General features: G+C 44.4%; 1 protein-coding gene across 4 annotated transcripts in view; it reads right to left on the bottom strand.

Annotated features, from left to right (window-relative positions):
- Positions 1–302: 302 nt before the first annotated feature.
- The window catches only part of SEPTIN8 (septin 8), a 63146-nt gene continuing 39274 nt past the window's right edge, over positions 303–24174 (bottom strand). For 2 of the 4 annotated variants that reach the window (XM_008171216.4, XM_065555923.1), the window contains exons 4-10: positions 23988–24174; positions 11934–12095; positions 9474–9570; positions 8054–8222; positions 7656–7788; positions 6018–6208; positions 303–1744 (exon numbers count right to left, since the gene is read on the bottom strand). In XM_008171216.4, coding sequence (XP_008169438.1) covers positions 1741–1744; positions 6018–6208; positions 7656–7788; positions 8054–8222; positions 9474–9570; positions 11934–12095; positions 23988–24174 — 943 coding nt within the window. In that variant the 3' untranslated portion in view covers positions 303–1740. The remainder of the gene's footprint in view (positions 1745–6017; positions 6209–7655; positions 7789–8053; positions 8223–9473; positions 9571–11933; positions 12096–23987) is intronic. The other 2 variants (XM_065555922.1, XM_065555924.1) reach the window with 1 other exon arrangement.

The raw sequence follows: 24174 nt of genomic DNA, 5'->3' as shown, positions 1-24174 counted from the left end.
TCTTTGAGCATCTATTCTAAAAAACATATTAACCCTCAACATTTGACAGTTATTCTTTACAATATATTTAGTTTAAAGAGGCACAGCCTTAAAATTAAATGGTCAGATCTCAGCAAAGTCCTGAATAAGTGTTAATACTCACTATTAACTCTCTTTCTTTTTAAAATGGCCTGTCTTTAAAAGTACCTGTATAATTTTCATGAGGTTCTTACTTACAAATATCAAGTAATACTGTGACATGATTTTCAATATATTCATATAAAAGGCCAACATCTGTAAGAAAAATATTTCAACACCTGAGCATGTATTAAAAAAGCTGCTTTATCAGGATATGCAAGTTGAAGAACCTCAGTATACAATACAGCTAAATGCTACCTCTGAACAGACCTGCTAAAGGCTCAGATTACAAGGCTATACACCATTATTTAAAAGTCAAATGAGGAATTTGCCAGCACGGTTGTTTAAAGACTAAGAGATCTCTAAAAATGATTAGAAGAAATGAATGCTAAATAAAATGGACATGCTCACAATCAACACCTAATTAGCCAGTGTTTGCTGAAACAGTTAACCAAAACTCTAAAGGCACTAAGTGGGAGCTAGTATCAAATATTTGTTTTCTTTTAGCCCAACTATTTTTAGCGAAGACAAACCATGTCTACATGAAAAAGGTACAATCTACCTAACACACCCATATTCACCAGTTGCCTTGCCTACATCATGGAAAGATTGGGCCACTGGCCGCTGCCTGAAATAGTAGTGTAGTTCCCTATACAGCCCTGTGGGCTAAACAATGGTTTCCAAATATCAAAACAGTGTTAAAGAGAAAAATTTGTGAGAGGAGGGGACTAATGGGACTTGGGGGTACATAGCCCTGCTTAGGATCAGGCTACTTGTATTCATTACACATCTGTTTATGGGTACATTTTTTACACTGGAAACAATTTATAAGTTCAAGATGAATGATCAAACATCTCGATAGCAAAACACACTGGTTAAGTTACAAGTGGAGTTACAAAAATCCCATCGTTCCACATAATATAACAAACCCTAAGGAAAGGAAAATCTTCCTATTTAAATGTTCCACGTTAGCAATAAAGATAAATCAAAATGTTGTCGTAGGACTTGTATTGCCACTCTCTTTATATTATGCACGGCACAAAGTGTTTAGAGAAATTAGGGTTTTTTTTAAAAAATGACCTGAGAGTAGGTTACTCAGCCTAGAGCACTTAGGCCTTGTTAGGAAATTCCAAGTGTTTTTTTTTTCTTCAATTCTAAACTTATTCAAGTTGTGACTTTTGTTAGAAAAATAAAAGTGTGTTCTTCACACTCCTTATAACAAATGTAGAAAAAAATCAAATCAGGAGTCCCATTAAGCATTAAAAATTAATGTAATCTGTAAAGTAACTATCAATTAGTAACATTAGTTCTTATAAAACAATTATGGTCACTTTACAAGTGGATGTTTGCCCATCAGGTCTGAAACAAAACAAGCCTGCTCATTTTCAGGATTAGTTGACTTTGTGTCAGAAAATTTACACAGTATGACATTTACTTCCTTAAAAACTATTCATAAGTCCTGTACAGATAACAATAAATTGTTACACTGTAAACACTGAAGAGGCTCATTTTCTCTTTCACTTTGGTCCACTCACACAATGTTATGACAGAAGTAACACAAGGTAGGAAACTCAAGCAACTTAACACATGAAAGTACAAAGTCCACTCTTGGCCTGTGTGCGATTAACTGAAAGAAACAAAAACATAAACAAAAACAGCATGGATTAATGTTATGGAAATTAAACAAAAGCAAACTCTAGTGAAAACATATACAATGAAGAAGAGAGACCACAGATCTTGCATTTCAGGACTATCTAAATGCGTCCTAAACTAAAGGTGGTATGAAAGCATAAGCTGGTTAACAACTGCATTTGTGAAAGCCAACCTCCCTGTTGAAACATTTTATTTGATTATCTGCAATCCTTAATCCCCGATTTCTGATTTTACTAATCAAAGCTATGAAAAAAATTAACTCTATCGAAATTTAAAACCAAATGTCAGATTTAACGAGCCATCTTACAAGCACTTCAGTGAAACAGAATTAGTAAAGCATTTCCGCCAAGGATTTCTACTCTGTCTCCCCCATTCTTTCTCCCTGGGCTTACTTATCTCCCGCTCTCAGAGGCCCACAGAACATCTATCTGTTCAAGAACAGGCGGATGGTCCTCTGTTCAGACGCCACTCCTACATCCACCAAATGGGCTGAGGAAGCATCCTTCAGGGCTACCTTTGTGGCATTCTCGGGTCCTGATTTCCCAATGCCTGCAGCTTGGGTAGTCAGTGAGTGTAAAACACTACCATTATGAGTTGGTGGCATTTTACTCTCTCTTTTCACTGGTGTAAATGACTGCACAAGTGCAGAATAATAGAACTGGATCGTCAGCCTTTGCCAGTTAAGAGAGCAGGAATCCAGACTCCGCAAATCCAACCCAGGTCTCTTGTGTGAATGATACTGCTCTGTACAAACTACAGATTCAGCTTTATAGAGTGTCAGCCTGACTGAAGTGTTCCACACACAACCCAACAGCCCAATCAGGAAGAGGCATCAAAACATGTTTTCAGTAGTATCCACCAGAGGTCACTGTTAGCACAGTTAAAAGCTATCAGGATTCCAGCACTTTGCTAGTTGAGCTTTTGGTGACACATCCCAAATTAAAGACACTGGATAATCAGGAATTTAAACACACAGCTCCCGCTAATTCCAATGGGTCTTGTGTGGCTAAATCTCCTAGTCCTCTTGGACAAAGTTTACTTAGATTACTACTAAGCATATTATAACTGGGGCTGGACAGGACACCGTTTTTTCCATTCCAGGAGATCTTGAAATTTTTTCCCATCCCAAATCGGGATGAAAAAAAATCAATCACAAATTTTCATGAACTGAGAAATCAACAAAAAAAAATGTTTTTCTTTGGGTCAATCAAAACATTTCATTTCAAGTTCAACTTTTTCTCTTTTAAAAAAAACCTGTTTAGCATAAATTAAGTTAAATTGTGAAAGGAAAAGTCATTTTGACCCAAAAAAACAAAAAAATTCATTTAAATAATGTCAAAAGGGGATGTTTCAACAATTTCAAAATGTTTTTCCCAACAAGTTTTGACAAATCAGCATTTTTTGGTGAAAAATTGCTGACCAGCTGTAATTATAACATTCCCCATAGGGGCAGAGCTGGGTGGGTTGGGTTGAGACAAAAGACTACATAATGCTCTCCCACACTCCCTCCTGTCTCCACACGGATATGCAATAATGGTATTACAAAAAAAGGGATGGAAATACTATTCCAGACAACATATTTAAAAAGTCAGAGCGTTGGCAGGCAATGGGGAATGGAACTTTTTCCAGCTCAAGATTCTTACGTTCTGTACCACGCAATCCTGCTTAAGCAGAAAACATTTTGCTATTCTGTACAAATAGCATTCTGGGACTTGCCCCCATATTTATTGTCTCACAATGACTTCTGTAGCAGGTGTCAAGTTAAAAAAAGGTGATATTTCTCAAAATGCCAAACTGAACCCAGAATCTGAGACTCAAGATAGAATCTTTCTGGTTTTTCAGTCCCGGTTAGTACTAAAGACCCCACAACTGGAACTTATTTAACAAACCGCTCGATGCACAAACCACAAAAGAATCCAGCTCAGTCTCCCACCAGTGCATTCAGAAGTACTTACGTCAGCCAGAATAAATAGTCTGTAATTTTTTCAGTCAGATTCTTACTCTGTTAATCTGTCGTCATTTTTACACAGTCCCATTACTGACTTGTAATGACAGTGGCAAAACTCAGACTATTCAGTCACGTGCTAATGACGAGGGTGTTTCACATCACATCTCAGATCGACTGTTAAATAATGACGCCTTTGAGATCTATTTCTAAATGGAGAGCTAGATAATGCATCATGGCTGAGATGCGAACCCGTCTGGCTTCTGCCTGCCCAGAGTGTGGCCACCAATACTACTGCTGCTGCAATTAGCGCACATCCCAAATTCAAATAAATTAAGTCATAAAGTATATGTAAATGAGCATGTTTGTGTTTTTTTTAAATGAAATATTAAACACTGCAAAATTATTAGAGAGAGAAGCTGAGGCAAATGCCAAGTCACCCAGGATTTAAATGTTTATTTTAAATGCACCCATGAATTTGGGTGCTCGTTAAACATTAGGCAGGCCTGCAAACTCCCCCTCAGAGTTTAATGTACCTCCCTCTTTATCTGCAGCATCCTCTTCTATTGCATTGACTCACACAATCAGGACAAGATGCAACTCAACCTGTTATTCCTGTATCGATACAGCTCTTGAGCAGAGGTGGTCAACAAGGCCACATTGTGTACTGCTAAGGATGATTAATTATAACTCCCAGGTACTGAAGGCTATGTCATCAAATCAACACACTAAGCTGTGACGGCCTGAACTCCATTTAGTAGCATCCTCCAGTCACAAGATGTACAGCACATTATGCAAAACTCAGAGCTGCAACAAAGGCGGCTATTCAGCCATGGACTATACTCACTATATCCAAGGGCAGAGTATCAAGTCATTCTGGTCTTAAAGATTCTTTATACTGTAAGGGCAGGGCCAGATTCTGATCTCTCTTACGTTAGTTTCAGTTTACACATGTGGAACTGAGGCCAGAATTAGGCCCATTGTCTTTTGTCTAAAAAGCCCCATGACATTATTCAATCATTTTCATGCAAAATCACTGCTGACATTTGAAGGCTTGAAATAAATTTAGCCCAAAGATCTCAGAGATGCACAAGCATGTGGGCCTTAATTTGCGCTACATTTGAATGGGCGATCCTTTCGTTATAATATAATATTTTATAATCAGCGCTTGGATTCTAGCTGCCGGTAGGATGTGCACAAAGCACGCAGGACAGAACCAGAATTGGTTTTTACCACACCAGGAAAATGTTAATCCACAGTAAACACATTAAATAATACACCTGATCTTTTTCTTTCCATCGTCAAAATTACCAGTTACTGTTACCACCAGCTTGCTCTTAATCTTATGGAACATAAAGAGAATATTTAAGTTCCTCTGTGCAGGAGAAAACAGCGTAAGATGTTAGAACAGAGGAGAAGTATAGCAGTTTCTAGGGTGACCCCTTTTCCATTTTGTTCCCAATCCTGCACTCATTGAAGACGGACTTCAATGGGAGTAGGAGCAGACCATTTGTTTCACTTGTTTTCTCTTTTCCCCTGTCACTCGCATATATTCTGAAAACTATTATTCTCACTGATGAGCACCTTACTCCAGAAGCACTACCGCTGAACTCAGTGGGAATGCCTAAGAGGCCAGTCACAGAGGTACCAGAGTCTGGCCCATAGGGTAGAAGAAAAATCTTCCTCATATCTAAAGGTCAGTGATTCCAAATAGGCAGGAACAAGACCCAAGGGGCCATGATGCATTCCTACCTTCCCTTCATTTTTAGGTGCCCCCCTTTTTTTTTTAATCTCTTTACTGTCCAGCAAAGCCAACAGCCCTTCAGCATCCTACAGACACAGCCCCAAACCCTGCAGCTCACAATAATGTTATTGCACTGCCTGAGGGCAGGCCTGAAGGACACTGCACTATTTGGTTGTTCTGGAATCCTCCTCTTCCCTCTCCTGGGAAAGAGAGACAACTCATTTCCCTAGGCTAAACAGACTAAGCCAGTCTCTTGAACTGGCCATCGAGGAGGTGGGCATAAATGTCACCTGACTCTCTCATTCTTAACAAGCCTGAAAAGGGACGGGTCCATTTCCTCTCCAGTCGCCAAGGCTTCTATGGGGGCAGATGTAACCGGACCCTTTCAGGAGGATCGGAAGGATGCTGGCTTAAGATTTAAAATCCCCTTTAATTTACTAGCTTTACAGCTTCATTCGCGTGGTGTTTTATTGTGTTTGTTTCTGTCTAAAATGACCACGTTGTTGAAAGGATAAAATGTTTTGAATGGCTGGAAAAGGTTTAAGTTAAACCGCTTACTTTTTCTTGTCTTTATCCTTCTTCAGTGGCTGCTGCGAAGTAGCTTGCAAGGACTGAGACTGCAGGGTTTCGACTGCTAGTTTCCGCTTGTTGAAGGCGTTCATCTCCTCCTCCAGCTCTCTCCTCTTCTCCTCCACCTTCCTCTTCTCTTCCTGATGTATCCTCTTTAAATGCTCAAACTTTTCGTGTAGCTGGTAGAAGACAGACTCCATGAGCATCGCCTCCATGACCGTCTGCTGGGCTACTGCCCCAGGCCACACTTCTCCCCAAGGAGCAGCAATCACAGGCTCTTGCTGCTGTGCAGAGTCCCACTGGGGTCACAGAGCTTCAACACAGGACTGAGGGGCTGAAATTGCCGCTCTCTCTGCAAGACAGGGGCCTAAACTACCTGTTCCTTGCATATTACTAGCCTTTGTATGTAAAGGGCAAGACAACGGGACAAACTCAACATTGTCTGTCCCAATCGCTCTTTCTCGCCGCTCATTCTAATGTAGAACAGCAAGAGGGGAAGGAGGTCTTAGGGCCAGGGCACTGGATTAGGACTCAAAAGATCGTGGTTCAGTTCCCAGCTCTACCACAGGCTTCGTCTGGGATCTTAGTCATGATAGTAAGTGCCTGATTTTCACAGCCCCCGTTGGTACCAACCGGAGCTGTGGGTGCCCAGCTCCTCTGAGAAGCCTTAATTTTCAGAAGCATCAAAGTGGCTTAGGAGCCTATGACCTCACTGAGACTTGCGCAATTATACCCGTTGTACAGAATGGGGAGGAGGGAGGCACAGCGAATAACATTTCCAGAAGAATCTAAGCCCCCACTGACATTCAATGGGACTTACGCTTTTAAGTCACTTAGGGTATGTCTACACAGCATTTTGGAGTGAGCCCCCGCAGCCTGGGTCAACAGGCTCCGGCTAGCCGCGCTTGCACTAGTGTTCTAAAAATAGTTGTACAGACAGCACTGTGCAGCTGCAACTTGAACTGGAGCTTGGGCAATGAAGTCCGCCTACTCCAGCAGTTCTCAGAGTTTTCTATTGGTGACCCCTTTCACACAGCAAGCCTCTGAGTGCGACCCCCCCTTATAAATCAAAACCACATTTTTAAATATTTAACACTATTATAAATACTGGAGGTGAAGCGGGGTTTGCGGGTAGAGGCTGAAAGCTCAGGACCCTCACATAATAACCTCATGACTCCCTGAGCGACCCCCCCAGTTTGAGAATCTCTGGCCTACTCCCTAGGTTTCAGAGCCTGAGCTCCCACTCACTCCCGCTTGCTCCAAAATGCTGTGTGGACATACCCTTAGGTAGTTTTCAAAATGTCATCCTCTGTGCCTCTCTCTCTGAGCTGTACAGGGGGAATAATTCCCTACCATGCCGGGCTATTGCGGGGATAAATTCATTAACGTTTGTGAGGTGTCCAGATCCCACGGTGATGGGGCCCACGTGAGCATCTAGCTAGATACCACTGCGTATATTTGAGACCCATCCTCAGGTGCTGGGATATGCTACTTGGGGAGACTGTTACGTTACTCTGCTCACTGTGTTCAGCTCACAGCTTTCAAGTGCTCACACTTCATCCACATCTGGACCTCAGAGCTGAACGTGTGGTTTGGGCTCATCTCGCAGGTCTCTGATATACCCACCTCTCTTTCCTTCTCTTTCAGTTCTGATTCAGTCTCCTTGACTTTGTTAACAAACATTTGCCTCATTTCTTCCTCTTTCTTCTGCAGTTCACCAAGGAACTCTTTTCTTTTGGTCTCATAGGTTTCTTGAAGGCTAGATAAAAAGCAAATGAGACACTACAGTATTATTCAATAGTGACTAGCAAGGCTATGCCCGTCTAAATTGCTTGAAGGCAGAGGGGACGGAGAAGGGAAAAAAGAGAAAAATATCTCAAGCAGCAGAGAGGTTCAAAATCAATGTTAGCAGGTCTCAGTCTAGTGGCCTGATGTTGCAAGTTCTCTGCCCAAGGGGATTCTAGCTGATGGAAGGTTTGCAGGATCACTACTGGAAATGGATTGGGGAGATGAGGGTCACTCACCTGAATGGCTGGCTGTCAGGATCTGTGTCCTTGAACCCCATCTCCTCCAGCTTGCACCGTCGGTACAGCTCATAGTGGCGGGTGTGGGTCTGTTCCCGAAGATCTTCCATGTTGACTCGAATCAGCATTTCTCGCAGTTTCACAAAGTCACAATGACTTTCATTCTCGACTGATTAAACAGAAGGGAAGAAATTCAGCAAATACGGGGGGGCGGGGGGGGGAGGATTGAGGGGAAGGGAGGATTGCAAGGATAAGGCAGGACAGATTAAACCCAGCGAGATCCTCTCTCAGGGAATGTGTACCTTTGGTGCAACGAGCGAAGCTTTCCAACAGGAGAGCATTGCAGAAGCAGGGCCTTTCCGTTTCAGAAGCATCTGCCTAGGCAGGAGACTGCTCTTTACCAGGGTGCAAGGTTTTAGGGCTAGGACAGCATTTCCAAGAACAAGGGTCATGAGCACAAAAGGAATTAATGGCGGACCTATGAGAGGACCTATGGGACTTGGTGCCTTCCATACACTGATAGCCACGGAAATGGGTGTCATAGAAGGATGATGGGCCATGTGCACAAAGGTGTGTGGGAGCAGTTCTGTCACCAGGACTCTGCCCCACTCAAGGAAAAAAGGAAATAGAACCGGGTTGAAGGGAAATGTATATTTCCTGGATTTTATGTGCCGTTCTGAGCTGTTACTTCGACGGCATGGGGCTCAGGTGAAAGATCCTGCCCAGACTGCCCAGCACGCGTTTTGAGAGGGGCTCCGAAAGGAGGAGCAGCGCTCGAGGGAGGGCACTCGTACTGGTCTAATCATCCCAGCACAGCACTGAGTGAATGCCTCCGAAGCACCTGAACAAGCTTGGGAGGGTTACAGTCCCCCACCTAGACATTCAGCACAGAGCCACAGTTGCTGGGAGGATCACTGGAAGAGAGAGAGAAGCAGAAAGACCCTCAGGAGCAGCTGAAGTTCCCACCCTGCTCTGAGAAGAGCTCCAACACACTGTATAAAGCCAACCCTCCTTCCAAGGCTTGAGTTGCATTGGTTACAATAGCTCATCATAAACTTCAGTCTAAGCTTTCACCCTATAATTGGCTGCTCCTAGGGTTTTCCCAGCTGGAACCTCTCTGACCCAGAGCTTAGCTCTCTCTGTTTAGAACCCTGCTCCAGCCTGGTTGGAGCAAAGGGAATGCACCTGCCTGTATGACCCAGCCGTAACCACACTGCACCTTCAGGCAGGGTTCAAGCACCTGATAACTTGATTCAACAAATGAGCCCTGAATGGTGATACAGAGTCCTCGGGTCTCTTGCCCTGGCACCCACACTCTGACACGGTGATAGAAGAAAGACGCGCAGGAGAGAGCGTGAGCACACACACACGCCAAGGGGCTTCACAGCTCTGAAACGTGCCCGGCTGTTGACTTCCTTACCTTGCACCACCCCCCAAGGGTACTGCCGAGCTCTCACCAGCTTGTTTCCAACTTTCACCTCCTCCGTGCTGCCAACAACAGCAAAGGGCAGATGAGCCTGAAACAGAATCAGCCCAGGGATTCAGTGCACACGCTAGAATCTCTCACCGGCATCAGTCTTACAAAGCTACCATGAGCTTCTTCTAGCCAGGCACAAAATCTGCTTCAAAATCATTTATCTCAAGCACAGAATCTTCGTTACTCAGCGTGAAAACAATCTCCACTCTGAAACGGCACAGGGCACCCTGCGTGCCCAACACCTGCTTGCCATGGAGCCGTGCAGTGCGGCTTGGAGCCAGAGCATGGCACAGCAGGTTCAGGTACCGGCTTTGGCACTGAGTCAGTTAGAGAGAGATTTTATTAATGCCCTGGACAGTTACTTCCAAACTACAGCTGTTCCCAACACATAAAGCATCACTGGCTTCCACGGCTAGCAAGTAGAGGCCCCTCCCTGCTAGATTGTTCTTACTGCTGTAGCATCCCCAATGTGCTAAGCTCTGTCTGCACACAGAGGGTGGGACAATGCCTTCTTTGAAGAACATACAAACAAAGACATTTGTTAGTGGTGATTTGCACAGCAGCTCACATGAAGGCACAGGATGGGGCGTTTGCAGGACACATCACATGCTGGTTTAGTTATTAGAGACATGGTGTCCAAGAGCGAGGGCGGGGGGGGAAAAATCACAACACATTTAGGGAACATGGCAGCAAGACGACATCATCAGCTTTGTAAGTGCAGTAAAGGAGGGCATTGGTTGAGAACACAGTGTTCGTTGGACAGCCCTTACATAGAGAGCTACAGGCACTGTCAGTCGCTCTGTCCCATCCCAAGGCAAATATCAATTAGAGAACATGTGTTACACTCTCACTACTCTCCTCACATCACCGCTTCTCTCCTCTGTCGTGGCACTAATGCTGGAGGTTGGAAAGTCACGCTGCAATAAGTTATGGCAATTACCAGTACAGAATGACCACCCAGCTGATCTTCCCCAAACACCAGCACATGCAGGGTTTTACTGTGACAGATACAAGACTGGTTCGATTACCTGCTGGTCAGCCGGCAAAGCTCTCAATAGTCAATGGGAGCTTTGCTGGAATAAGGAGCACAGAAAACACTAGGAGCTAGGTATTATAGTGGTAACCAGATGCGGGTAGGTATTATGCTCCCCGTTACAGCCAGTATCCAGAGTTCACCACGCTGTTAAACATACTGCAATCTTGGTCTGCTTCCCAGGGATTTCAATGGGGAGGGGCTAACAGAGGTCCTTCATTAATAGGCGGAAGTAGACTCAAAAGTAGAACTCATGGGGAAATGTTCCCTCTTCCTCTCCCCATGAACAATTTTGACAAAAGAAAAAGAATTTTAATTTTCATCAACTTTTTTCTGCATTTTTCAGTTTTTTGTCCAAAAAAAAAAAAAAAAAAAAAAAAAAAAACAGTAACCAAAACCCAAAATATTTCAACCAATGGGGCAAACATTTTTTGTTTTATTGCAAATTTTTGCCCAATTTTTTCAGTTTTTGGTTGCTAGAAACCCCCTCCCCCATTTCCATTTTTGGGTTTTTTTTGGTGAGAAACCAAAACATTTAATAAAAAATGGAAATTCACTGTGGAAAAAGCCTATTTTGGTTTAAAAACCCCCAAACAAACTATTTCAGATGAAAAATGTCAAACAACTCTATTCAAAAGCACAATTCAGATTCCAGATAGCCCAATTCATGGAAATTAGCAAGACTCACACTCACTTAAACCAGGGCTGAATTTGGCCTTAAAAAGCTTCCCCTCCCCGCCATGAAAAGTGATCTTAAAAAAAAAAAAAAAGAGGAGATGAACAATTTCGGCACAAAGTTTCCTGTTTCAAAATCTATTGAGTCTTCAACAAAAAATTAAAACTCAAAAACATTTCAGTTTTTCTCCTCTCCCTCCAACTCTTCTCCATTTTCTCCTTTTTTCATTTTGCTTCTGAAAAAGGATGGGAAAAAACCCCAAACTTCAAAAACTGAATACTTTTCTGTTTTCTCATCCCTAAAGTCAGAAAATTTCTATTTTTTTCTAAACATTTAAAAAACAAAAACAAAAATTGCAAAACATATTTCGACTTGCTGCAAACCCAGCCTTGAAATATCAGCATGCAATCTATTTTAGAGCAGAACATGGCCTCTCATAAGAGCTGTATGAGATTAAGTAACAGTCACACTTTAATTAAATTCCTGTAGTGAGGTTTAAAAAAGGCACAAACAAAATAACGTCTCTTCCTCTCTTTAGCAATAGCCTTAGGCCTCTGTCAGATGCACTGCTCATCTTTAAAACAGATCTAGTATCCACACAACCCCCTTGAGGACCCACTTTAAAATGTGTCGTTGTCCAGCGGTTTCCTTTGTTACAATATTCAGAGGAAAGGCAATAAGCAGCATTACTCACATTCATTACGGAGTTGATCTCTGCGACAGCTTCGTCATCCGTGGGGAACTGATAGATCTGCACTCCGTTACTGACCAGCTCACTCATTATCTTTATCTTAAACTTGTGCAGCTCACTCTTGGAAATGGTGTCTGCTTTGGCGATGATGGGGATAATATTCACCTATAGTGGGAGTAGGGGAGAAACCAGGAGAATCATTATAGGGCAGATCTGGGAGCAGCAGCCAATCATTGTCCCTGACTGAGCAGCATATTGATGGATTTAGAGCCGCTATGGCACTGACCCTCAGAATAGCTGTGCCACCTGGACGGCCCCTTTAAATTTCTTAATATGCCACACGTTACACTTTGCATGTAATAAGACAGGCAGCAGCACCAGTACAGTTAAGCACTGGATGGTGTAGGATGCCACCATCTAACTTATGTTTTCTGCAACAGTAACTTCTAGAGAAGCTAAAGGACAAGTGCCCTATGATTAATGTGGACAATGAGTAGATCAAACCCTCTGTAACAAGCAAAAAAAAAAATCAGACAAGACGTTATCTTCAGAGACTCTTTTCCTGGTTTTAGCCTTAGCCCAGTGAGCGCTGGGACAGGACATCGGTAGTTCCTGTAGGTGCAGCCATGATCAATAAAGCGGATACTTTTGCGCTTCACTATTGTCTTGTTTAGGCCATTTCATCCCTGAAATGTTACAGATAGTGTGAAATGAGACAGCGTGATTCAATGGGGGAAGAGCAGAGACTTGCTGTCAGAATCTTTGCAGCAATTTATTTTAACGCTTGTTAAAACTCTCCTTGAGTGCCACACTATGTGTGTGTCCTGCAGATTAAGTGAGCGACTGGGAAACGACACCCAGCTGTGAAGTGCCAGTTTTCTTACGCTTGGCGTTACTTAACAGTGTTTTCACATCAGCAGCTCAGACCCAAAACAAACACTGTACAGTTATTTCACTCTGGGTTCTGCAAAGCCATTTCCCCCAGCTACGCTAACCTCCCCAGGGAAAGAAAGTCATTCACATTCACTGTGTAGCCCAATCTAGCAAAACCTAGGGCCGTTTTGACATTTCTCAGGCAGGAAGCCATTTCACTATCATCTAACGCTGTGCAGAGCTGGGAAGCCTGCTACACAAGGCAGTGTTGGGGTTAGGGTGGAAAGTCCTCTCTTGTCCTCCCTCTGGAGGGTTGGTGAAGGAGAGAGCACTACGGGGGAGGAAGGGGAGTATTGGGGGAAATGAGAAAACAGGCTTTGCTTTCTCTCTGGGGGACCTGGCACAAGGAAAGGCAGCAAGTTGTGAGTGATTTGTGGTGTCTGGGGCTTTTATAGGCCACCCTTGGAGGTGCTGTGTGTCTGAAGCTAGACAGCACGGAGTCTGAAGGCAGCTGGAGTCATGGGGGTAGGGAAAATCAGTTTACAGATCTGTCTGTGTCCCCTGGGATGCAGGAGGTGGTAGCTGATGGTGGTGAATGGCAAGTGGTTCCTGGGGAACGGGACTCTTTTCAGCAAGTGCTTTTAAATAATTTCCCTCTGCCCAGAAATGCCAAATTCCATGTTAAAAACCACCACTGAAAAATTCTGTACTGGTTCCATACTCCAAACAGGGAAACACCAGACTCCAGACAAATTAAGGGAAAGTCTGATCTGTCACCTAATGTTTTTCTACTTCCCGTATTTTTGACCTAGAGGTTGGAATTCAAAACTGTCGCTTGGTCTGTCTATTGACACCCATTAAAATAAACGAGGCTGCTCTCCCAGCTCTGAATCTCTTTGTAGCTCGCTAGGTGGCTTTCCACAGCTTTCATGTCATCTCCTACTTAGCTCTCTGGTAGAAAAGGAGACCACTTATTGGATTAAAAAAAGTGACCCAATTCGCTAGCTGCCCCATAATGATATTTTCCCATATTAGGCTTTTGTGAGTGACGTTTCTACTCATGAAAGTAAACAAACAGCTGGACTCTGGCAAATTCTCCTGCCCAGCTCCTACTACATACCTCAGTCCTGTCCTATGAGATCTTTGCAACTCAGTCCCAAGCTTCTCCTGACTAGAACCAGAGGTTAGGCAGGACAGTCCAGTGGTTAGGCTGATGAACCTGATTCTCCCAAGTCCCAGGTTAATTCTCTGCTCTACTACAGATTTCCTGCGTGATCACGGGAAAGTCACTTAGGGCTTGTGTACACTAAGGCCAGGGCAACACTAAATACTTAGGTTGATCCAGCTACATCACTCAAGGATATGACGTAGTTAAGCCAAACTAAACCCCAGTGTAGACAGCGCTAGGTTGGTGGAAGAATTCTCTTGGGGAGATGGATTAACTACAGCAACAGGAGAACCTGTTCCTGAAGCAGCACTTCTAGTGAAGACATAGCTGCAGGAAAGTTAATCCGAGTTAACTGCCAAGGTGGGTTAGTTAAACCACATTAAACCCTTGTGGGGACACACTGATTCAGAATTAGAGTGCCTTTAGTTCAATTGAGCTTAATTCATTTCCAAAGGTTTAACTAATCCACGTTAAATTCATACCATTAGTTAATAAAGATTAACTTTCCTGAGTGTCCTTGTATAGACAAGCCCTTATTCTTTTTGTGCCTCAGAGCCCCATCTATAGAATGGGATAACAGCACTTCCCCACTTCGCAGCAGTGTTGAAAGGATAAACATATAATTCAGAAACTATGGCAACAGGGGCCATATAAATAACTAAGACAGACAGATAGCCTGGAAAGTAGTCTGTCTGTCTTGTTCCAGTTGCCAGGGGCCAAATGTCCTTCTTGTGAAAAAACAACAACATCACAACGGGCTATCTTGTTAACCATCTGAGCAGAGACAGAAAGGACTGAGTAGACCCAGGACTCCCAGTGGTGGTCTCTCCAGGTCTGGTATAAGGCCCATTTACCTGTGTGGAAGAATGAACAACCTTGGGAGGAAAGCCCAGGGCAGACTGCATGCGGTTTTGCACCTTCCAGCATTTCCGGGAGTTTGTGCTGACAGTTCAGCAGGGCTTGTGCTTTTAGAAACATTGTTTAGTCATTCCATTTTTGAACAATTTAATCATCCTGTTTCCCAACATACCCTCTTCTCAACAACCCAAATCCTCCAGAGAAAGGATCAGAACCTGGGACTCTCTCTGACACTATGTCCCATAGCAGCTAATGAAGGATTAGAACAATTGAAACCCAAAACAGGAATCAATTTGCCTCAATTGTCTTTATTAGTATTAAATGGTATAATCTGACCACGCAGCCAGAGACAACAGGTCCTCCTTCTAACAACATTAGCTAAGTTCAGCCTTCTACCTATAACAATGCAGGAGGCAAAGGGCCCCACACAGTTTGGTATGCCCTTCCAGTGGGGATGAGGAAGCAGAGATTGTGTTAACAGCTGTTTCCCCTGGTATTTTCCTGGGCCCTTGCACTGCTCAGATAAAGTGCAGGCCAAGGCTCCTAGGATTTGGTTCTAATCCCCGCTGATCAGATTCTGTTTGCCTTGAAAAGGCAAATCAAGGAGAATCCTCTGCTCCACAATTTAAGATCCAAGAGGCTTTTTAAATAGATGATACGTCCAACAATCAGCAGCCAAAACAAATATGAATGCCAGCAATTAGCTAACAGCAAAAAGATAATGGTGTTTCAGTTGAATTAGTCTTGGATTATTCCAACTTTTCCTGACACCTGGCAAAAATATGTACAGCTGTTTAAAAAAAAAAAAAAAGAAAGAAAAAGACTGCATCAGGAAGGTATCAGAAAGTGTCCTGTTACAATGATTATGTCACCTCCTTCAAACTGGGTTTCACTTTCCGAGAACTTGTCAACTAACGATCTATATAGGAGGCCTGGATGAAAAGCAGGAGGTAACCCCTGCACACACTCTCCTCATCCCCTCTCCTCTTTGTCTACTACACCCTTCCCCTACCCTTTTGACTTTGATTTCCTTAATTTTATTATTTTTTTGTTTTGATATGTGTCATAAGAACCCCTGTCCCGGGAATACTGCTATTAATGCACAGAGGAATCCATGGCTGTGTAAAATATCTTGGTCTTTTCTGATGGATAATTCTTTTGTACTTGCTTTATATGCTGGCTTCTAGAATTTGTTCGGTTTGTTGTATAAAAAAGATTGAAAAAGTCTAATAAATCAAAAACAACAACAAAACAAATGGGGTTTCAAGTGCTGTTGAGCTTGATCCACCCACCAATGTACATCATTCCTCTTACAATGGCCTTCATGTATCTACTTGCAGCGTGAAGGACACAGCCCCAATCGACTGACATATAGTTTAGCTAGGAGTCAGAGCCAAAGTCTCATCTCACTCCTAAGTTTATAACCAGCACAAGCCCTCTCAACAAAGCGAACACGGCTGAAACAGAAAGAGGTTTATCCTTCCACTCCCTGAGTAGACCCTACAACACAACACTAATAATGCTTTGCACATACACAGGGTTTTCATTCAAGGATTCCACAGTGATTTACAAACAATAATTGAGCCTCATAGAACCTATGTGGGGTAGGGAAGTGTTATCCCCATTTTAAAGACAGAGAAACTGAGGCACAGGAGTTTCTGGTTTTCAGCTCCCAACAAAATTGATGGGTGCTCAGCACCTCGGGAAAATCAGGTTACAAGTGTCTACAGTCATTGGCCGAGCTGGGAATAGGATACAAGGTTCCCTGTGTTCTCATGCTGCTGCTCTAACCTCTGCACAGTCTGTGAGAAGGAGTGATTATATGTTAGGGCAGCACTTACTGATTCGTTCTGATCAAACCCCTACTTGCCAGGCCTCAGAAGTAAAGCTTTCTGAAATCTAATGGTAATCCCCTTCATGCCCCTTTCTGATGTGATCCAGGTATTTACTGTGTATTCAGAATTCCTAAAAAGGATGCAGCCTTCACTCAGATATCATTGGCTCATTCTACAATGTTAAAGCTTTGGAATAAAAGGGCTAAAAGCACCCTATTTAAAAACCTTGCAATAGAGGGCCAGCCCTTGGTCAAATAGGATCCCAGAGCGAAGCAGTAATTGTTGCCTCTCTCCTCACCCCCAACAAAATAAGGGAGGTGAATATTCTTCCCCAGCTCCAATGGTATCTCACATTATTCTGTATCCTGGAGGTCACCCGAATGATCCCGCCCACTTTGCCCTTCCACAGCACTGGGTTGCTCCAGTGTAATAAAACCAAGGCCTAGGAGGCCATAAAGTATAGTACTGAATAAGCAGCAGTAAACTACCGGACACCAAACAGGGCTGGCTAGTGAGGGTTGCTTCAAACACATTCTGCAGAGAGCAAAACTCCTGCACCTTTGAATTTAGTTTTCATTAAAGTGCCATTGCACCCTGAAAAGGGACTGTAGAAAACTGCACCTTCTTAGTCCTCCGTTCTGTAAATCAATACAAATTAATATGTTTTAATTTTTACTTCTTTTCACACTCCTGTTAGCACCGGAGAGTCAACACAGCTGGATTCTATTTTAGCTTGTGCACCATCAATCAAACCATTCCCCAAGTTCCAGTTACGCCTGTGGATCCTCACTGACGGCAATGGAGTGGTACAGGTGTCACTGACAGCAGAGTCTGGGAATGCACAGAAACAACTAAGGGCATCAATTGGCCTGCAGAACCCCTCTGACGGGCGATGACATGCAAGTAATAAAGAGTCCATCTGGGATCTCTGAACTCAGGTAGGGCAAGCAGTTAGCTTTATCTTGTAAACGGAGCAAGTTGATTGGGAAATCATGGAGCGATGATAAATATGGAGCCCCAGGATGCCAGTTTTACAGAGTCACTTTCTAGGGCAGAACGGCACTTTAAATGAATAACTCAGCGTGTTTATCTGTGCCACAGGGAGATGATTTTTTTTTTAAAGTTCTTTTCTTATTTCTCTACTCGCACCAAGGGAAAAGCTAGACACATTTCAATTCAAATATGCCTCTTCTTGTTTAACAGACATCCAGTCATCTACTATTTACCTAAAATCCAGCTTTGAAGATGTTTCTGGCTGCCTGGAAGTAATTAGATACAGTAGACAACAGCTGGCCGTGAGCTCAGCTGCAGAACAAATGCGGTATTACGGCATGATGGAAGACTTCATGCAAAAAAAACCTTAGCCCTAGAGGAATCTTGAAAATTCAGTACTTAGAGCAAGACACATTATTAAAATCAACATAGGGAATCAAAACTGTATACCCAAGACCTGACCTCAGCCTGCTAATATGGTACAGCAGAGGTATAACAATCAGATTCCTACCAAAAAACCCCAAGCCCCTTGCTAAACAAGTCTTAGAACTCAAGCCAACGTAGGAACCAAACCATATGAGAGAGAGGAGGATGGTCTAGTGGATAAGGGGCAGGACTGGGACTCAGTAGACTTCTGACCTTGAACTTGATCCTCAGAAGACCTCACTGATGTCAACACCTGTTGTGACTGAACCCTTAGGCTTTGTCTACACTGGAACGTCATAAGGAAAACTTTTGTTGTTCAGGGGTGTTAAAAAAAAAACAAAAAACCACCTCACCCCCCCCCCCCCGAATGACGAAAGTTTTACTGACAAAAAGCACTGGTGTGAACAGCCGACAAAGCTGCTGCCATTCGTTGAGGGTGGAATTTTTTTGTCGGCAGGAGAGCTCTCTCCTGCCGACAAGCAGCAGCTACTCTGCGTGCGCACAGCCGTGTCGCTCAAAGCTGCATAGTGTAGGCATAGCCTTAGTCTTTCTGATTCCTCAATTGCAAAATGGGGATGACAACATTGACCAGCCTACCAGGAGAGTGTTGAGAGGCTAAATTAATCCAAGCTTGTAAAGCGCTTTGGGATCCTTGGATGGAAGGTGGTGGTGAAAAGCAAAATATCTATACAGGCCTGGATTCAACAGAAGAAAGCTCACCAGTCTCCCCTTTCCTAGTCATCTAAAGACACTGCGTAAGTCTAGGTAATCATTCCATGCAATACAATCACTGTCTGAAGGCTTCGGGAGGCAATGCAATGGAACCATGTCAGGGTGGTTTAGCCAAGTGGCTTAGCCAACTTGAAAAAAAATACTTCTTATATACGCTCAATTACAAATGATTAATTTTGGTATGATCCTAGCGGAAGCAGGGGAATGCTCCCGCTATAATTTTTCCTGGCTTCTATACTACCCCGTTGGAATCCCCGGCCCAACTCCCTTTACCTGGATGCCTGCCTGACTGCGAGGACTCCTCTTTCTCTCTCCCATGCAGCAGAGTCCTTTTAACCCCAAGAAGGCGGGACCCAGGATCCGTGTGGGGCTCAACCCCCAGTTTCATCATCGGAAATTAGAGTGGAGCTACCCTAGGCTCTGTCCTGGAGTACTCTCTCCTCACTGTCCACTTCTCTGCCCAGTGATTACTACTATTGAGTTTTAACCACATACAATTTATTAAACAGCAATTATAAACAAGGACCTGCCTAGGTGGCCAGCTGGCTGACTTGGGAGGGCTGGCCTCTCCCCATTGGCTCTGGGGACCTGTCAATCTCAGGATTCTGACTCCTCTTCGGCCCTTCCCCTTTCTCCTGATATTGGGAGAGGGCCAACAAAAAAAGCTAAGTTTCAGTAAGGGGCCTAAAGCCCCCTTACACAAGGGCCAATTTAAAAAGGCAGCAGGAGACGTTAAGGGAAGGAAATGCACGAGGAAAGGAATATAAAAGCGTGGTGGGACCATCACCACCACCACAAAGAACGCCAGGGAAATCACACATGGGCATTCTTGCAAACATACTTTAGAGAACACGTAATGCTGGCATCACACCAGGAGGCAGAGTTTATTAGAGGAAAGTTTTCAGATGCCCTGTGATATTAATGTAACAGCAACTCCGGGGTGCTGGAACAATTTGTATAGTGGGGGTGCTGAGAGCCATTGAACCGAACTGTAAACCCTATATATGATGGAAACCACTTCAAGCCAGCGGGTACAGCAGCACCCCCAGTACCCCTCATTCCAGCACCTACAGTTACAAGCAAGGCAATCACAAGGTGGAAGCCAGTAAGCGGTGCCAAATAAAATGGAGCCAGCTGCTGGGGCTAGCGTGGGACACAGACATCTTCAATCTTCTTTCCAGTAAATGTCTGCCAGTAAATGTCTGCCATCCAGGAAAGTGCATCACAGCCACCTTTGGACAGAGGTTGGGTTGGAGAGTGGACCTTAAAAGTGATTCAGAGGGACCCTGGTTACTGCAGAGTCCATGCTCTAGTTTACTCCTGCGCAATGCAAAATTTTGCAGAAATTAATGTTGTGCGCACAGAATTTCCTTTCACCCCCCCCCACTGAAATGGGCTGCAGAGATGTTGGCTGCCACTAGGGGCCTCTGGACCCAGCAGAGCCCAGCTCGCAAACAGAAGACAATGGGGGCGTTCCCAGCAGCTGCAGTTCTCAGCACACCCTGAAGGAAGGAGGCAGCGCACGTAGGAAACTCTGTGCAAGCCCGGGACATGGCATCAGGCTGTTTCTCCCTCTGGATCCCTGGCGGGGGGGGTCCCTGCAGCTGCCTCTGGGGGGTGCGAGTGTCTGGGGGTGGAGGGTGCCATGGCTGCAGGGCCAGTGTAACTATTAGGCAAACTAGGCGGCTGCCTAGGGAGCCAAGATTTGGGGGCGCCAAAAAGCAGCGCGGACTCTGGTAGCTCCCTGACCCAGCTCACCTTCGCCTCCTCCCCTGAGCGGGACGCTGCATCCTGCTTCTTCCCCCTCCCTCCCAGCACTTGCACCGCGAAATAGCTGATTCACACGGCAAGCCTGGGAGGAAGGGGGGAGGAGGAACGCGCGCACTTGGGGAAGAGGTGGGGCCAGGGCAGGGATTTGGGGAGGGTTCCAATGGGGGCAGGGAGGGGCGGAGTCAGGGCAGGGGCGGGGCCTTGAGGGGCCAGGGGGAGGAGGAGGAACGCGCGCGCTTGGGGAAGAGGCGGGGCCAGGGCGGGGATTTGGGGAGGGATCCAAAGGGGCAGGGAGGGGGCGGAGTTGGGCAGGGCTGGGGGTGGGGCCAGGGGGGGCGCAAGGTGGAAGTTGCGCCTAGGGCGCAAAATATCCTTGCACCTGCCCTGCATGGCTGGCCTCTGGGGGGGGGGGGAGGGGTCAGTGTCTGGGCCAGGGAGGGCCCCATTCAAGGTAAAGTGACCTCTGCAGTCATAGGACAAAAAAGAGGGGTTAGTGGGTTACAGATTGTTGTAATAAGCCATGCATCCAGTGTTTATCTATTCAGTCGATGATTTTTAGTGTCTAGCACAATTATGAATTTAAGCTCCTGGGCTCATCTTTTGAAAGTGTTGTGCAGGTTTCCTTTGAGGATGAGGACTGGTAGGACTTAGAGTGATTGCTTTGTGAAAAGTTGTTCACCCACAGGTGCAAGGGTGGTTTTTTTGTGTGTCTTTTATCATTTTCCTATGTGAGTATATTTGAGAGCGTAGTGACTGTCTGGTTTCACCCACATAGTTGTTACTGGGGCAGTTAGCGCATTGGATGAGGTATGCCACATGTTGTGATAAGTCTGTCAGACCCATGGATCTTATAAGGTGTGTTGTGTGGGGGTGTTGATCATTGTAGCAGCAGAGATATGTCTGCAGGTTTTGTATCTGTTGTTCTGGCACAGTCTGGTGCAGCTTTGAGTTGATGAGTCTTGGTCTGTGGGGAACTTGCTTCTGATGATGCTTTGGAAAGGTTGGGGGGGGGGTATCTGAAGACCGGAAGTGGGGGTTCAGGAAAGATTTCTTTCAGGACGAGGTCCCCAGCAAGTATGGGTTGTAGTTTGATGATACACCACGTAGATTCCACTGTGGGGTGACAGGGGAGGGGTGTGCTGTCAGAGGGGGCGTTATTTCTGTATTGAAGCAGGTTGTCTCAGGGTATTTGAGTGGCCCGTTTCAGGATGTGAACTACTTCTCTAGTGAAGTGTCCCTCGTTGGTGAAGGCAGTTTTAAGTGCGTGAAGGTGTATATCCCGGACTTTCTCCTTGGATCATATTCTGTAGTATCTGAGTGTTTGGCTTTAAATAACAGATTTCTTCGTGTGTTTGGGGTGGTTACTGGATCTATGAAGGTATGTGCGGTGATCTGTGGGTTTCTTGTATAAGTTTGTCTGTTGGATTCCATTATTAGAGCTGATTACGGTGTCCAGGAAGTTGATGATTGTGTGGGAGTGTTCCAGAGAGAGTTTAATGGAGGGGTGTAGATTGTTGAAGTTCTGGTGGAAATCTATGAGAGTGTTTAAATCGTCTGTCCAGATGACGAAAATATCATCAGTGGATCTCAGATATATCATTGGTTTCATGGTGCATTTGTCCAGAAATTCTTCTTCAAGGTGGCCCATGAAGAGGTTGGCATATTGGGGAATCATCCTCGTACCCACGGCTGTTGCCATGATTCAGATAAAGCATTTGTTGCTATTGTGGGTGAGGATGAAATGGATGAGTTTGACAATGTGTTTGGGGTGGATCTCTGAGGGTTGTCTATTGTCTTGTAGATATTTGAGGCAAGCAGCTATTGTGAGGGATGTTAGTGTTTAGGGAAGTGACATCCATGGTGGCAAGGATGGTGTTCTGAGGGAGGTTGTTAATGTAGCGGAGTTTATGGAGGAAATCAGTTGTGTTCTGAAGGTCCAATAAAAGATATTACCTCACCCACCTTGTCTCTCTAATATCCTGGGACCAACACTACAACTACACTGCATACAGGTAGCTATAGACATTTAGCTGGTGATTGAGAAAAGGGATTGGCATCCTAAGTGTTAAATATTCTTCAAGACAAGGAAATCACTTTTTATTAAAAAAGCAAGCTGAATAAGACATCAATGACCTTTCGAGCCTGCTTCCAACTTTCTCACAGCATGCTGACCAAGTGGAAAGCGTGTCAAGAAGCCTTAAATAACTTTAAGCTGCATGAATGTCATGTAACGAATCACATGACCAGTTGCCACCTAAGGGAGTGACTGCTTGAGGACCTATGTAACGAAATATAGATGTAACCACTAGCTAGACTATAAACAGACCTACTTTTTTGGATTCCTATGACCTTGCTAGGTTATTGACCTTACCATACTTTGAAAAGGCAATATGATACAGGAATTAGACCACTGAGACACGTAGGTTCTGTTCCTGCCCCTGATTTGTTGTTTGATCTAGAGCAAGTCACTTATCCTCTTTGACTTACTTTTCCAATGTGAATATAGGGACAATTCTAAAGTGCAGCTGTGGTAAGTCAAGTCCATACGTAAAAACATTTTTCCTCAACAATTGCTCCATCTGTATATCCAAAGGCAAAATCTGTTACCCTTAGGAAGAAGTCTCAATTTTTACTGCTTTTTGCCCGTTATCACTACTGACAGGACAATACAGGTAGCACTGCAGTTCCTACAACACAGCTGTGGGACAGCGAGCTGGAGCCTATCCTGGCTTGCCTATCAGCAAACCTCCTCTCTCCTCCCCTTCCCCCAAAAACAACAATAGTTAACTGGGGGAGGGATAGCTCAGTGGGTTGAGCATTGGCCTGCTAAACCCAGGGTTGTGAGTTCAGTCCTTGAGGGGGCCACTTAGGAGCCTGGGGCAAAAATCATACTTGGTCCCTGCTAGTGAAGGCAGGGGGCTGGACTCAATAACCTTTCAGGGTCCCTTCCAGTTTTAGGAGATGGGTATCTCTCCATATATTATTATTATAAGTTTCAGCTGAAGACTCCCTTGTTTTCACAAGAGATGATGAGCCAGAAACAGCCCAGCTTGACTTTCAGATCCCAAGCAAAGTTATTACAGTGATGGGTGCTGCAGAAAAACTTGAAAGAGACATTTTCAAACAAATGTCTAGTTTTTTTTTGCAAAAGGAGCAAATTTTATATGGAAGCTACTGAGAAGAAATGAACACAGAACCCCATGAAACCATCTATATGAAGTCACTGATCAGGCAGATCTGTGCTTTAACCAACCTAGCTCACAGAGCTGTTATGAGAATTCATCAGTTGATGTCTGAGAAGTGGTTTGAGACCCATGTATGGAAGATGTTATGCATTAATATTGCTTTACATCTAACTGAAAGCATACATTGAAGAGTGGATGCTTGCCTTAAACGCCTTACCTTGCTATCCAGCTTCTTCATCGTTACCAGATCTAAGGATTTGAGCGAGTGCCCAGTTGGAGTGATGAAGTAAAGGCAGACATGGATTCTTGTGTCATGATAATTAAAGAGAGAACGACGGATTTTCAGCTCTTCTTGCAAGTAGTTTTCAAACTGCGTGTCAATGTAATCAACTACTGGCCTGTAA

The sequence above is a fragment of the Chrysemys picta genome, chromosome 8 (assembly GCF_011386835.1).
Source record: "Chrysemys picta bellii isolate R12L10 chromosome 8, ASM1138683v2, whole genome shotgun sequence".
Classification (NCBI taxonomy): domain Eukaryota; kingdom Metazoa; phylum Chordata; order Testudines; family Emydidae; genus Chrysemys; species Chrysemys picta.
The sequence above is the reverse complement of the archived record's forward strand: the minus strand, read 5'-3'. Positions and strand labels throughout refer to the sequence as shown.